This window comes from Osmerus eperlanus, chromosome 15 (assembly GCF_963692335.1).
Source record: "Osmerus eperlanus chromosome 15, fOsmEpe2.1, whole genome shotgun sequence".
Classification (NCBI taxonomy): domain Eukaryota; kingdom Metazoa; phylum Chordata; class Actinopteri; order Osmeriformes; family Osmeridae; genus Osmerus; species Osmerus eperlanus.
This window is the reverse complement of record NC_085032.1, coordinates 1,824,887-1,839,038: the sequence shown is the minus strand read 5'-3', so window position 1 is coordinate 1,839,038 and position 14,152 is coordinate 1,824,887. Positions and strand designations below refer to the sequence as shown.

At 39.7% G+C, this 14,152-nt stretch overlaps 1 protein-coding gene across 2 annotated transcripts in view; it reads right to left on the bottom strand.

The window, feature by feature from the left end:
• The window catches only part of rsu1 (Ras suppressor protein 1), a 110,882-nt gene that overhangs the window by 43,124 nt on the left and 53,606 nt on the right, over positions 1–14,152 (bottom strand). For both annotated transcript variants that reach the window (XM_062479603.1, XM_062479602.1), the window contains exon 8: positions 5,262–5,394. In XM_062479603.1, coding sequence (XP_062335587.1) covers positions 5,262–5,394 — 133 coding nt within the window. The remainder of the gene's footprint in view (positions 1–5,261; positions 5,395–14,152) is intronic.

The window sequence follows — 14,152 nt, the reverse complement described above, 5'->3', positions numbered from 1 at the left end:
GACCATCACGTAGCCTCTGCCTCCTGAGGACAGAGCAGCGAGGGAAAGGCTCTGGCCATTAGTTAACCCGTTAAGGAGTAGCGTCACACATATGTGATCGTTCGAAAGCGGGCCCCACAGAGTACCGTCACACGTGTGATTCGGAACATTCCAACCAACTATTTTCCGATAGACAAAAACTATATGAAAAACGCTATAGTATGGCTTCAAAATTTACAATTAGGAGGCTAACAAGTAACACTAGCAGGTAGTAGCATTGCTACGAGTATTATGCTAGGTTGCTAGGTAACGGAAGCTAACTAAAACTAGCTAGCTTCCGTTTTGGAAAAATAACTCACTCTGGTAGAAGCGTCGGTAATATTTAGAACTCACTCCTTAAAAGGTTAAGAAGGCACGAGAGGAGGGTAAGAGAGCGTCTTTTAAGAGCTCATACGCCCTTATTGACGGGAAGAAATACAGCTTCTCAGATTTCGGATAAGGGAGAAAAAAAGTGCTGTATATTAATCCCTGTGCTATCTTGCTATGAAAAAGAGTTCACAGAAGTGAACTTGATTTTTCTTTTCTCTTTACAACCTCTGAACTATTCACGAGGACTCAAGTTACATTCATTATGGTTTAAGTTGCTCAGCTCAAGTCTGTCTTTTTTTTGTTAACCCTTTTTTATATAATATCCACTGACTGTAAGGAAAATGTAAAGGAAACACAGCATTTTATACCAGGTATTCCTGCCCTTTGACGCGGTACATAAAACGGTACATAACAATTAAAAACAAATCTGAAACTGAACATCCCAACACTGTGTTATGGAAAGTTATAGTTGTTATCCACCTCTCCTTTGTAGGTGAGTTTGTAAGTTTGTAAGTTTTTGCTAAGAGTTAACTGTTATCTTTCACTGTTGGATTATGTTTTCAAGTCTTCGTCTTTTTTGTCTTTAAATGTAAGAGGAATGCGTGATACTGTGAAGAGGAAAGCTTTATTTTAATTTTGTAAAAGAAGCGAGGCAGACATTATAATGCTCCAAGAAACTCACTCGACTGAATTAGATTTTGGAGATCGCAATGGGGAAATACTATACATTATAGTCATGTAAGTAATAACTCAGCAGGGGTTGCTATACTTTTACACAAATTCAAAGGTGAAGTGTTGGAAACAGTGAAATCCTGAGGGAAGATGGGTAATGATTGTCATAAGACAAGACAATGGCATTTTTATTGTATGTAATGTTTATTGTTATAATTTGCGTTTGGCCAACAAAACTTTATTTGTCCAGATATCGAATAATACCAAATTACTTCTTAACAAATATATTGACTCTTATGTTATCTTTGGGGGTGACTTTAACGAGTGTGTTGATTCTAGTGTTGATAGATTCCCCCCCCAGATTGAGTCAGGGTCCTCTTGCAAATAATTTGATTTTGTCCTTGTGTTCTGCCCTTTCTCTGGTTGATACATTACGTTTTTTTTAACCCTGATCTAATGGACTTCACCTGGCCAAACAAAAACTCAACACATCGAGAATTTATCTTTTTTTAATCTCCCAATCAGCTATACATTTTGTTAAGGAAGTCTTACATTCATTTGCACCACTATCTGATCATAAGTTGATAACAATTACACTGGACAGCCAAAAGGACACTCCACTATTAGGAGGTATAAAATATTAGCCTTAGTCTATGCAAATAGACTCAAAACTGGCCTTGGTGACATCATATCAGAAACACAGTCTGGCTTTATAAAAAATCGTCATATAACAAACAATGTAAGACTTGCGCTTGATCTGGTAGACTATGATGATGCAGTACAGTCACAGGCTCTTCTTCTTTTTTTAGACGTCTACAAGGCCTTTGGCACTATTGAACATGCATTTCTTTTGAAAACTCTTAAGTTATTTGGTTTTGGTGATTACTTTATTAATATTATTGAAATGCTATATAAGGATATCAATAGTTCTGTGATAATTAACCATAATATGACTAATAGATTTGAGATCAACCGTGGAATAAGGCAGGGATGCCCAGTGTCTCCCTTCTTATTTCTTCTGGTCACAGAATTACTGGCCTTAAATGTAGTTAATGATCTTGAATTTAAAGGCATAAATATTTTTGACAGAGAAATAAAAATTGCACAATTGGCAGATGACACCATTTTGTTTATGCAAGACAAGGATCAGCTGTCTTGTGCGTTAACTTTGGTTGAGCAGTTCGCAAGTGCCTCAGGTCTTAAGATGAACACTTCCAAGTGTGAGATCCTTCTTTTGCATGAGTGTGATGACAGTGTCATGAAAAATATTCCAGTAAAACATACTGTTAAATACCTTGGTATTCACATAACTAAAAATGTAACTCATAGACAGCATTTAAACTATACAGCGACAATGACAAAAAAAAAATATTTTTAACTCTTGGTTGCAAAGAGACTTATCTATGTTTGGTAGAACTCTTTTATCCAAGGCAGATGGCCTCTCTCACTTTGTATATCCCTCTCTCTCTTTATTTATTAATAATAAATCCTTAAAAGAGATTAATAAAAATGTTCTGGACTTTATCTGGAAAAATAAGCGTCACAAACTTAAGAAGGAGGTGCTCTCTGATTGCAAAGCCTGGGGAGGTTTAGATTTCTTAGATTTCACATACACGGTTAATTCATTTAGGGTCGGCTGGATAAGGAGATGTCTTATACACATTATGTTTTTTTTATTCCCAATCATATATTTATCCGGATTGGGGGTCTTTCTTTTGTTTTGAAATGTAATTATGCCCCTACCAAATTACCTGTCATGTTTTCTAAATTTCACCAACAATGTCTTCTTGCATGGAAACTGTGTTTCATTCACAACTTTTCACCTCATAAAACACTCATTTGGAACAATGCAGATATTACAGTTAAAAATAAATCCCTGTTTTTCTCTAGATGGTTTGAAAATAGCATTCATAATATTATTTCTTTGTTTGATGGATCTGGCACTATGTTGACATATGAACAATTTCTGTCACGTCATGGCCTCCCAGTCCCATTTAGAGAATTTAACTCACTCACTAAAGCTATCCCTAAGGGGTTAATCCAACTTATCAAAAGTCACCTTTCTTTTGGTATGGGCAATGCAACACAACATAAATTACTTTTGAATGGGATTGATGTGTTAGCCAGAAAGTGTGATAATGAAAATGTTCGCCAGCTCTTTCAATTCAGAAAAAGGATAACACCTAAAGGGAAGTTCTACTGGGAATATTTGGTTCAGGACATTGACTGGCAAAAAGCTTGGCTGTTATCGAGTAAATACTGTATTACAAATAAGGTAAAGGAGGTTCACTTCAAAACCTTACATAAAATATACCCAGTGAATGTCAATATAGCAAAGTATACTGACATAAGCTCTGCTTGTTCCTTTTGTGACAACACAGATGATATTTTTTTGTGTGTGAGAAGACGAAAATGTTTATTACCGAGTTAAATTATTATCTTTTTGGATTATCGTACTCCCTTACTGCAAAGGATTTTCTATTTTACTGTAAGAACCCTGTAAATAACTCTTTGGAATTTGTTGTGAACTTTTTTACACTGCAAGCAAAAAATTTCCTTCACAAACAAAAATGGCTACAAGGGCGGCCATGCTTCCATGTTTTTCAACTAGAAATGGCCACTCTTCTTAATTCTCTCTGTTTGATGATAATTACAGGTTTCGTTATTTTAACTTTTTGGTAGTTCAGTGCAGCGTAATTGTTTGCCGTGATAATTAAATGCTAGTATGATAATAAATGACCATTTCAAATCATACAAACTGTCATGATACATTATTTTAATGCAGGCATTTCTTTTAAAATAGTATCTGCTGGTTTACATGCACTAACCTACATGAGAATATGATATACGTGTTTGCCAGGGAATTGGCTATACAATGTTGAGCAACGAACCGAGTCTGTAAAATGATCCGAACTTCCCATCACTAGTGGGTGGGCGGGCTATAGAATCTTTGACAACAATATTACCCACACATCCTTGCTATTTTTCGATGGCAAAATTACTTAATAAAAACGAGATTTGTTTCATTCAGCAAAAGGCAAATGAGGCTAAATGAATTATTTGCTGTTGTTAAGACTGACTAATGTTAAAATGTTTATTGGGCAGGTGATAGCTCATATTATAATATAATTGCGACAATTACATTTTTATGCGTGAAATAAGTATTTGACCCATCTGCAAAACATGACTTAGTACTTGCTGGTAAAACCCTTGTTGGCAATCACAGAGGTCAGACGTTTCTTGTAGTTGGCCACCAAGTTTGCACACATCTCAGGAGGGATTTTGTCATTAAGGTTTCAAGGCTGACGTTTGGCAACTCGAACCTTCAGCTCCCTCCACAGATTTTCTATGGGATTAAGGTCTGGAGACTGGCTAGGCCACTCCAGGACCATAATGTGCTTCTTCTTGAGCCACTCCTTTCTTGCCTTGACCGTGTGTTTTGGGTCATTGTCATGCTGGAATACCCATACATAACCCATTTTCAATGCCCTGGCTGAGGAAAGGAGGTTCTCACCCAAGATTTGACGGTACATGGCCCCGTCCATCGTCCCTTTGATGCGGTGAAATTTGCTTTAGATGAATATGGGTTTAATTGCACTTTGTACTGATGCATCGATGCACTTGCCTTACAGAGCAGGGCTTGAAAGTGTGTGACTGCTGTGAGCTGATAGTGGATGGTCCACCATTCTATCAAACGTTACACAACCAATAAAAAATCATCTTTACGTTCTTAACTTTAATGCAGATTGACAGGGAGCTAACTACTTATGTTGCCTGTTTTGTCCCCTGCCTGTATCCTTTGTTCATACCTGCCAGTGTCAGTCTGTGCCTTGATTGTGGTTGTTGTAAATAATCTCCCTATGTTATTAATGCCCTGCTTTGTTTAACCTGCTTGTTATTTGTTGTTGCTTTTGTGCTTTTTTCTGTATGTCTGTATTGCTGTGGTTGTGTGCCACTGTGCTTTTTAACCAGATTTTTTTTCCTTAGCCCCCTTCCCCTCAAAAAGATTTGTGCTTTTTGTCAGGCCATCAATGTAAATACAAATTTGTTCTTAATGATCTTTTAATGATCTTTGCCTGGGTAAATAAAGGTTAAACAAAAAATTAATAAATAAAACTAGCATGCAGAATTTGAAGATCTGAAAAGATATGACATTTTTGGGTGGGTGCTCCAAATTATAATAATAAAGTTGGGAGTAAATTGTGAGCCCTGTGTAGAGTGTTTTACAAATATCTACTTACTATTTGTATGTCTCTGAACGGACATACTCAAAAACATGCGAGACTCCCAGCTGGAATTGATCTGCAATAGGTGTCACCCAGGGGTTGTTCTCCGCCTTGAACACCTGCTTAGGGCCAGTCAGGTCCAGGTTACCTAGTAAGACAGGGGGGGAAGGCCAGGGGGGGAATAAAGTTCAGGGGGGAAATTAATGAAGATATAAAGATGGGGTGTGAACAAGGAAATAAGGGAGGAAAGAAGCAGGTGACGAGAGACAGCTTGCAAAACCAAGAGTAAGAGAAATCTGGGGATTTCAATGAAATGGTCATAAGGGTATAGTGATGAAGGGATGAGAAGAACAGAAGAGTGAGGGAAAGAGAGAAGGCCTCTTGAATTAGCATTCTGCCAAGGCAGGGTTGGCACGGGTCAGCGTGCTAATGTGGTTTATGCTAGCACCTTAGGGGCTAATTAGCTAGCTCCTGATTAGCCAGTGTTGAGACATGCTGTCAGGGTGAGAGGCTAAATTAAGCATATAGTGATAACAGTACTGCCGATAGCTAACACCTCACAGCTAGTGAAGCCAGACCCCAGCACTAAGGACAAGCTAAAGCCCGAGTTTCACAGATTGCCCTGACTTGCAGTCTTTCCAATCAACGCACATGAGGCCCTAACATTAAACCATAGACTTTGCCCCAAACTCCCAACCAACCTTATACTAGACCTCTTATTCTTATGCTCCTTAACAACTTCTCTGTCTATGCCAGCGGTCGGCCACAGGCGGCCAGCAGGACAAGACTGGCCGACCTAAAAATCTGGTCCGCCTGATGATTTAGATTTTTTTTTGTGCCATTTTCCCTGCAAAAAAATGTTTTGGAAAAAAGCGTTGTATTGAGCGGTTTTATTCTAATAAAGTCGTGACCGAATTGGAGCAGACAGGGCATTTGAAGGTGCCATGCTTTGTCTCTTGTGCCGTAGTATATTCCTTGCAAACAGCGATAACATCATTGCAGATAATACACACCAGCAAGGGTGTAGAATTTAGTAGGGATGCTCGGGAAAAAAGCCACTACCAAAGCCACGGAAATATGATTTCCCTACCAAGAATCGCTGAGTGAAACAAAGCTTTTTAAACAAGAGAGGGTACCATTTCTGGGGAAATTGTAGGGTGTGCTTGCTTGTGTCGGTTGCACAGGGGTCCGTTTTTGAATGACATTTTTACAACTGATATTTCTGTATATTTTATATAAAAATGCATAGGGCCTACTTATTATTTATAAAGATTACATAGATTTAAAAGCATCTTTTTTTGCTGCTCATTTACAACTCAAAATACAAGTGAAGTGTAGAATGAAATATGATGTCTTCTCATTTCCCCTGCAAGAGGCAGCCTCATAGCTGAATCCGAACGAATACATTTGGCAGACCGGTGTAAAAATTGACCTAATCTCTATGACCTTTTAAGTTTTGCCTTCTCGTGATATTTTCAGGCATTTAGCCTACTCATATTGCATTCATTCATTAATAAAGAACCCCCTTTAAAGATTATTCTACGACGTTACCGGCAGTAGAAGATGGAATCGAGATTCAAACAGTACCATCTGCTAACTGAAAATATGCCCCCAAAAACGTAAATAAGCTTGACATTTATTTAGTGGAAATTCGCTCATTCATAAAAAGCTCACTGGTAGCGATAATTGTCAGTAACAACGCAAAATGCGATATAGCCCTGTGCGGAGAAGCTGCCCCGGTAAATTCTACTACTACAGTACTAGACTACTGCTGTGTTCGTCTTGGTAGCGATTGCGTTGGTTGAATTGGATTTAACGTTCCGTTGTACGGTTTAGGCTGAAATTAATTATTTTCATGAACAGATTGACAAAGTTTAGGCTGTGGCAATGAAGTTCAGGTTAGTAGTCAGATAGTTTCACCTATTAAAAGACTTTTGATTTAAGTAAGGGGAGTGCCGAACATGTTCTGTCGCCGTTTGACTTCAACAGCTGTGTAAGTTAGATGTTTTTGTAGTGTGTCTCGCGTAGGCTACAGCGTTGCAGTGAGCAACACTGGTTTGAAACCACAGGTAATGATAATTTCACCAACAAATTGTTTACTTGTAATGTAATGTCATAATAAATCCTACAACAAAAATGTATTTGTGAGGAATGTTTATTTTAACGATTGAAAACAGATGCCTGTTACAGAAAACAGATAGCCTTTGTTGCCCGGGCAACAGAGGCTAATGTCATGCTAATGCTTCAGTGAAATAGTAGACTACCGTTTCCGAAAGTAGATGTGGGCCTACTTCCTTAATAATATCAGCTAATAATGTACATTACATTTCACAATTGTGTTTCACATCACAAAGTAAAATTAGTGAATAGTTATCACCCTGGCCTCTTTGCTTGTGGTGTTTCTGCAGCTGCCTTGCAGTAAAGCTATAGTTAGCCTAGCTATCCTCCAAGTTAACAGATGCGAAAGGAATGTTCTGCTACAGGTAGTCACGCGTGTTTTTGTGACGTTAGTGACGTAGTGACGTTAGTAACGTCAGTGACTGTGGCTAGCAAATTAGCCACCATTAGCTTCACTTTTCGCCACAAAAACTTAACTTGAGCCTAAACCATGCAACGGAACGTAAGTAAAAATACAAGCAACTGAATCGCTACCAAGACGCAACTTTTGACACCTAGGTTGTCTATTTAGTCCAAATATTGACGAAGATTTAGGGGTGGGAAAATAAATAATAACAATAAATATAGCTGCAAGCAGCAATGGGGTGGCCAAGCAGATCAGATGACCCAGAAGAAACTTTCGACATCCTCAGAAGTGTTCCAAGTACATGCAGCAAGTTTGGCGTGAATCCAACAAAGATTTGCTGAGATATGACACAACTTTCTGTTTGGCGGCTCTGCTGCCGATTTCGATTGGCTGTACCGGACAAACGGTTTCGAAAATCATTTTGATAGTTTGTGTGAGGATTGCACTATAGCTTGTAGCTTGATTACAGGTAACTAGCGACTGCGGTGTACCTGGCTTCCTTTGCAGTGGCTTACAGTCTCGCTAAACAGAAAATCAGAGACATGACAAGCTCGTCGGCTTTGGCTGGATTCAAACCTCTGACGTTGCCATTGCCAGGACACCAACTTATCCTAGTGAGCGATTCTCAGTGCTGCAAATCACAGTTCAGTTACTGGGTAAAAATATAAGCAGTTTTTCCTGTGGCAAGCGGTTGTCCGATTTGGCCCAAGTTTAAACAGCTGTAATTCAGTCCTATTTTGACATGTCAAGGTGTTTGTGGTCTGAAGATAATCTGTCCCAAATTTGGTGAATATTTGATACATTTTGTAGGAGGAGTGAACAAAAACGTTTTATTAATTCATTCAAAATGGCGGCATCAATTCGGCTGGTATCACAAGTTAACATGTGTCAGACACGGGATCGCCCCCTAGAGGTTAGAGGACACATATCTACAAAGCACAATAAATCTGACTCTTCTTGAGTATAGATCCCCTGAGAATGAAACATGATCATTACCATTATACTGTTAGACAGCTACTGTGGCATACCTGGCTTCACTAAACAGATAAACCAGTATCATGACATGCTTGATGACTGTGGCTGGGTTCGAACCTATGACCTTGCACTTCAGAGGAACCCGTCTTATCCCAGTGAGCTATTCTCACTGCAGGGAAATGCTGTGTTCAGTTACTGTATACAAAAAGTAAGCAGTTTCTCCTGTGGGAAACGTTGTCAGATTTGACCCAAGTATAAAAAGCTGTAATTCAGTCCTATTTTGACATTTCAAGGTGATTGTGGTCTGAAAATGATTTGATTACATGTCCATGAAAATAGGAGCAACGGCGAACAAGGAGTTTGTTTTTATGAAAATTCCAAATGGCCGACGCCCAACATGGCAGACACGGGACAGTGTGATATATTTCAACTTAGTATGCCACGTAGAATCAGAAGAGACAAATCTTGTGATTTATGACAAATCTGTTCAGAAGTTATGATGCAAGAAATCCGATGCACTGGCTAGATGTAGCATCACTATATCGACAAAGCACAATAAATCTGACTCTGAGTATAAATCCCCTGAGAATGAAACATTATCGTGACCATTATGATTATACTGCTCGACAGCTACTGTCGCATACCTGGCATCACTAAACAGATAAACCAGTATCATGACATGCTTGAGACTTTGGCTGGATTCGAACCTACGACCTTGCACTTCAAAGGAGCCCGTCTTATCCCAGTGAGCCATTTTCAGCGCTGGGAATTGCTGTGTACAGTTACTGTACACAAAAAGTAAGCCATTTCTCCTGTGGCACGCGTGGTCAGATTTGGCCCAAATTGTTGCCCCAGCAGCTGTAATTCAGTCCTATTTTGACATGTCAAGGTGATTGTGGTCTGAAGATAATCTGTGCCAAATCTGGTGAATATTGGATACATTGTGTAAGAGTACGGAAAAAGTTTCATTCATTCATTCAAAATGGCGGCCTCATCAATTCGTCGGGATCTCCTAAGATATCACGAGACATAGGAATCAATTAAATACGACAAACAAATCAACAGTTATTGGTCAAAACACAGTTTTGCCTATTGTAGCGCCCCCTAGAACTCAAATGACCCTACCTTTTTCGGACCTCTTAATAACAGGGTCATGAATCCATACACCTAAACATTCTCAAGAGTCTTCATGAACTTGTGATTGAATCAGAGTTTTATGACTGGCGGATGTGTAAAGCATTATTTTAGCGTTAGAAATAAATTAGATTTCCTTTATTTCAATCATTTTTTAAGATATTAATTTGCCTTCTCACATGGGAACATGATGTAGTGTCTTTCACGTGACACACCAAGTTTGGTGTTGATATTTCAAAGATTTGCTGAGATTTGATCCAACTTCCTGTTTGGTTGCTTTGTTGACGATTTTGATTGGCTGTACCGGACAAACGGTTTTGAAATTCAAAAATCTGTTGAAGAATTCAGTGAGGGTTGCTCTGACGATGATACCTGCCAATTCTGGGGAAGATTGGACAAAAATTGTAGGAGAAGTAGCGAAAAAACGTGTTTCCTAAATCTTTATTGTACAAAAAAATCCAATATGGCGGCCGTTATAGGTTATTGAGGCTTTTTTGTTCCTCATAAGAAATAAGGCATATCTAATGAATTTCAGAATTTTGGGCCAAATGGGATGCGAATGGCATCACTTTGTAAATGGACAATTGGGGCTTGGCCGTAGCGCCACCTATGGATAATGGTGCGTCATTTGTGGTGTGGTAGTTACTCCTGGCCTATACTATCAATGTTTCAGGATTTTGAGAACTTTTTCTAAAATGCATTACCATCAAGATCCACAAGGGCCTTCACTTCAAGCCAAGGAATGAGTGGGGGCTTGGTCAGCACACAATTGCCTGAAATGTTGAGTATGTGTCTCGCCAAGCCCGCGCGTGTGTCAAGGGAATGGCTGAGTGTGTGAGAATGTGGAGCACGCGCGCGCTGAAGAGCAGGGGAGACATTTCATTGGAAATTTCGTTAACAATTAGCCAAGCATGCATGTTTCCAATATTCACCACAAATCGACTTTTCATGTTACAGTCAACTTTTCCTCAGATTTGTGTACTAAACATTCTCAAGAGTCTTCATATGAACTTGTGATTGAATCAAAGTATCATTGTTTGACCGGCGGATGTGTAAAGCATTATTTTAGCGTTAGCGATAAATTCGATTTGCTTTATATCAACCATTTTTGGAGATATGAAGTTGCCTTTACACGTGGTAACATGTTGTAGTGTCTTCCTTGTGACATACCAAGTTACGTGTTGATATCTCAAAGATTTGCTGAGATTTGACCCAACTTCCTGTTTGGTTGCTTTTATGCTGATTTTGATTGGCTGTGCCGGACAAACGGTTTAGAAAATCAAAACGCCATGGGATAACTTTTGTGAGGCTTGGTCTGAAGATCATCTCTGGTCATTTTGAAGAAGATATGACAAAAATTGTAGGAGGAGTAGGCTTTCAAAGGTTTTTGATACAACCGGAAATAGCGGAAAATCTATATAACCGGAAATTGACGTCATAGGGTGCGTTGAACTCGTCTTGATCCAGGGAATCCAATGGTACCTCATTTTTGAAGTTCAAAAGTTGCGTGTGTAAACACAAGTCCAACTTTGACCCATTGGTGGCGCTAGAGTGGTCTAATGGGATACATGAAACTTGGTGTAGGTATAGAAGGAACTGTCCTCAATGAGTGTGCCAAATTTCACAAAAAGTTATCCAAGGGTTCAAGGGGCTGCCATTGACTCCCATGGAACTAGAATAATAATAAATATAGCTGCAAGCAGCAATGAGGTGGCCAAGCAATCGAATGACCCATAAAACATGTTTTACATCCTCAGAAGAGGGTTAAGAGTACACGCAACAAGTTTGGTGCGAATCCATCAAAGATTTGCTGAGATACGACCCAACTTCCTGTTTGCTGGCTTAACGGCACATTTTGATTGGCCGTAACGGGCAAACGGTTTTGAAAATCCAAAAAACATATGATGGCTTTTGTGAGGCTTGGTCTGAAGATGATCTCTGCCAAATTTGGTGAAGATTGGAAAACATTTGTAGGAGGAGTACAGAAAAAACGTTTTTTCAGTAATTCAAAATGGCGGCCGCATCAATTCGGCTGTTATCACAAGTTATCATGTGTCACACACGGGATGTCCCAAGATATCATGAGACAAAGGAATCACTTAATAAAGGCAAACGAATCAACAGTTATTGGCCAAAACACATTTTTGCATCCTGCGGCCACGCCCAGTGATCACATGACACCAAATTGTTTGGACATCCTCAGATGAGGGTTCCGAGTCATCATACCAAGTTTGGTGTTTATTTCTCAAGGATTGGCTGAGATATGACCCAACTTCCTGTTTGGTGTCTTTGCTGCCGATTTTGATTGGCTATACCGGACAAACGGTTTTGAAAATCAAAAATCTTTGGATAACTTCTGTGAGGGTTGCTCTGACGATGATGTGTGCCAATTCTGGGGAAGATTAAAGAAGAATTGTAGGAGGAGTAGGCTTTCAAAGGTTTTTGATAAAACCGGAAATGGCGGAAAATCTATATAACCGGAAATTGACGTCATAGGGTGTGTTGAACTCGTCTTGACCCAGGGAATCCAATGGTGCCTCATTTTTGAAAATCGGTCATACGGTTCAAAAGTTACGTGTGTAAACACAAGTCCAACTTTGACCCATTGGTGGCGCTAGAGTGCTCCAATGGGAGACATGAAACTTGGTGAATATAAAGAGGGGACTGTGCTTAATGAGTGTGCCAAATTTCACAACTTTTTACCATACGGTTCTAGGGGCTGCCATAGACTCCAATGGCAGAAGAAGTGTAATAATAATAAGAAAAGGTAGAAACACTTAAGTGGCTTCGCCGCTTCGCGGCTTGGCCACCAAATATAGCTGCAAGCAGCAATGGAGGGGCCAAGCAGTCCAGAGCAGGACATGGCCTCCATAGCACTTGCGCAACAATTAAGTCACAACAACCTGTTGCACTCATGCAACACACCAAGTTTGGTTGAAATATATGTTTGCGTTCAAGAGTACTGAGAGTTCAAAGTTATTTTTCTGGTATAACACCGCAGGCCTCCTCTGCTCCTCATGGGAACGATGGAACCCAAGTCTGGTGACAATCGCGCAAATGGTTGCTGAGATATGCTCTTGCGCCTCGTTTGGCGGCTTCGCCATCGCTTTTGATCGTCTCTACCGAACAAACGTTTTTGAAAATTGAAAATCCATCTGATTGCTTTTGTGAAACTGGGTCTAAAGATCATCTTTGCCAAATTTGGTAAACATTGGACAAAAATTGGGGCGTGCAAAAGGTTTTTACACTTTTCCATGAAATCCAAAATGGCGGCCACGTCCAGTCGAATTTTATGAAAAGTTATTAATAGTCAGGCTTGATATCTCACAAGACATCAAGAGACAAAGAAATTACTTTATTAAGGTACACACTTCAACAGTTATTAGCCAAAACACGTTTATGCTTCCGGCCACGCCCCCTTTTAGTCACGACACAATCTTTGGAGGACATCCTCAGAATAAGGTTCCGAGGCGGCGTACCAAATTTAGTTTCACTGCCTCAAACAACTGCTGAGATATGACTTCACTTCCTGTTTGGTGGCTTTTCTGCTGATTTTGATTGGCTGTCACGGACAAACGGTTGTGGGTATCAAAATGCTCTACCATAACTTTTGTGCGGCTTGGTCTGAAGAGCATATCTGGTAATTTTGAAGAAGATTTGACAAAGATTGTAGGAGGAGTAGGCTTTCAAAGGTTTTTGATAAAACCGGAAATAGCGGAAAATCTATATAACCGGAAATTGACCCCATAGGGTGCGTTGAATTCGGCTTGATCCAGGGAATCCAATGGTACCTCATTTTTGAAAATGGGTCATACGGTTTAAAAGTTGCGTGTGTAAACACAACTCCAACTTTGACCCATTGGTGGCGCTAGAGTGCCCAAGTATGGGACATGAAACTTTGTGAATTGGACCAAGGGACTGTCCCCAATGAGTGTGCCAAATTTCACAACTTTCGACCAAGCGCTTCTAGGGCCTGCCATAGACACCCAGTCTTAAGAAGTATAATAATAATAATAATAATAATAATACTAACAATAACAATAGGTGCCTCGCAGCTTCGCTGCTTGGCCCCTAATAATAATAAATATAGCTGCAAGCAGCAATGGAGGGGCCAAGCAGTCCAGAGCAGGACATGGCCTCCATAGCACTTGTGCAACAATTAAGTCACAACAACCTGTTGCACTCATGCAACACACCAAGTTTGGTTGAAATATATGTTTGCGTTCAAGAGTACTGATAGTTCAAAGTTATTTTTCTGGTATAACATTGCAGG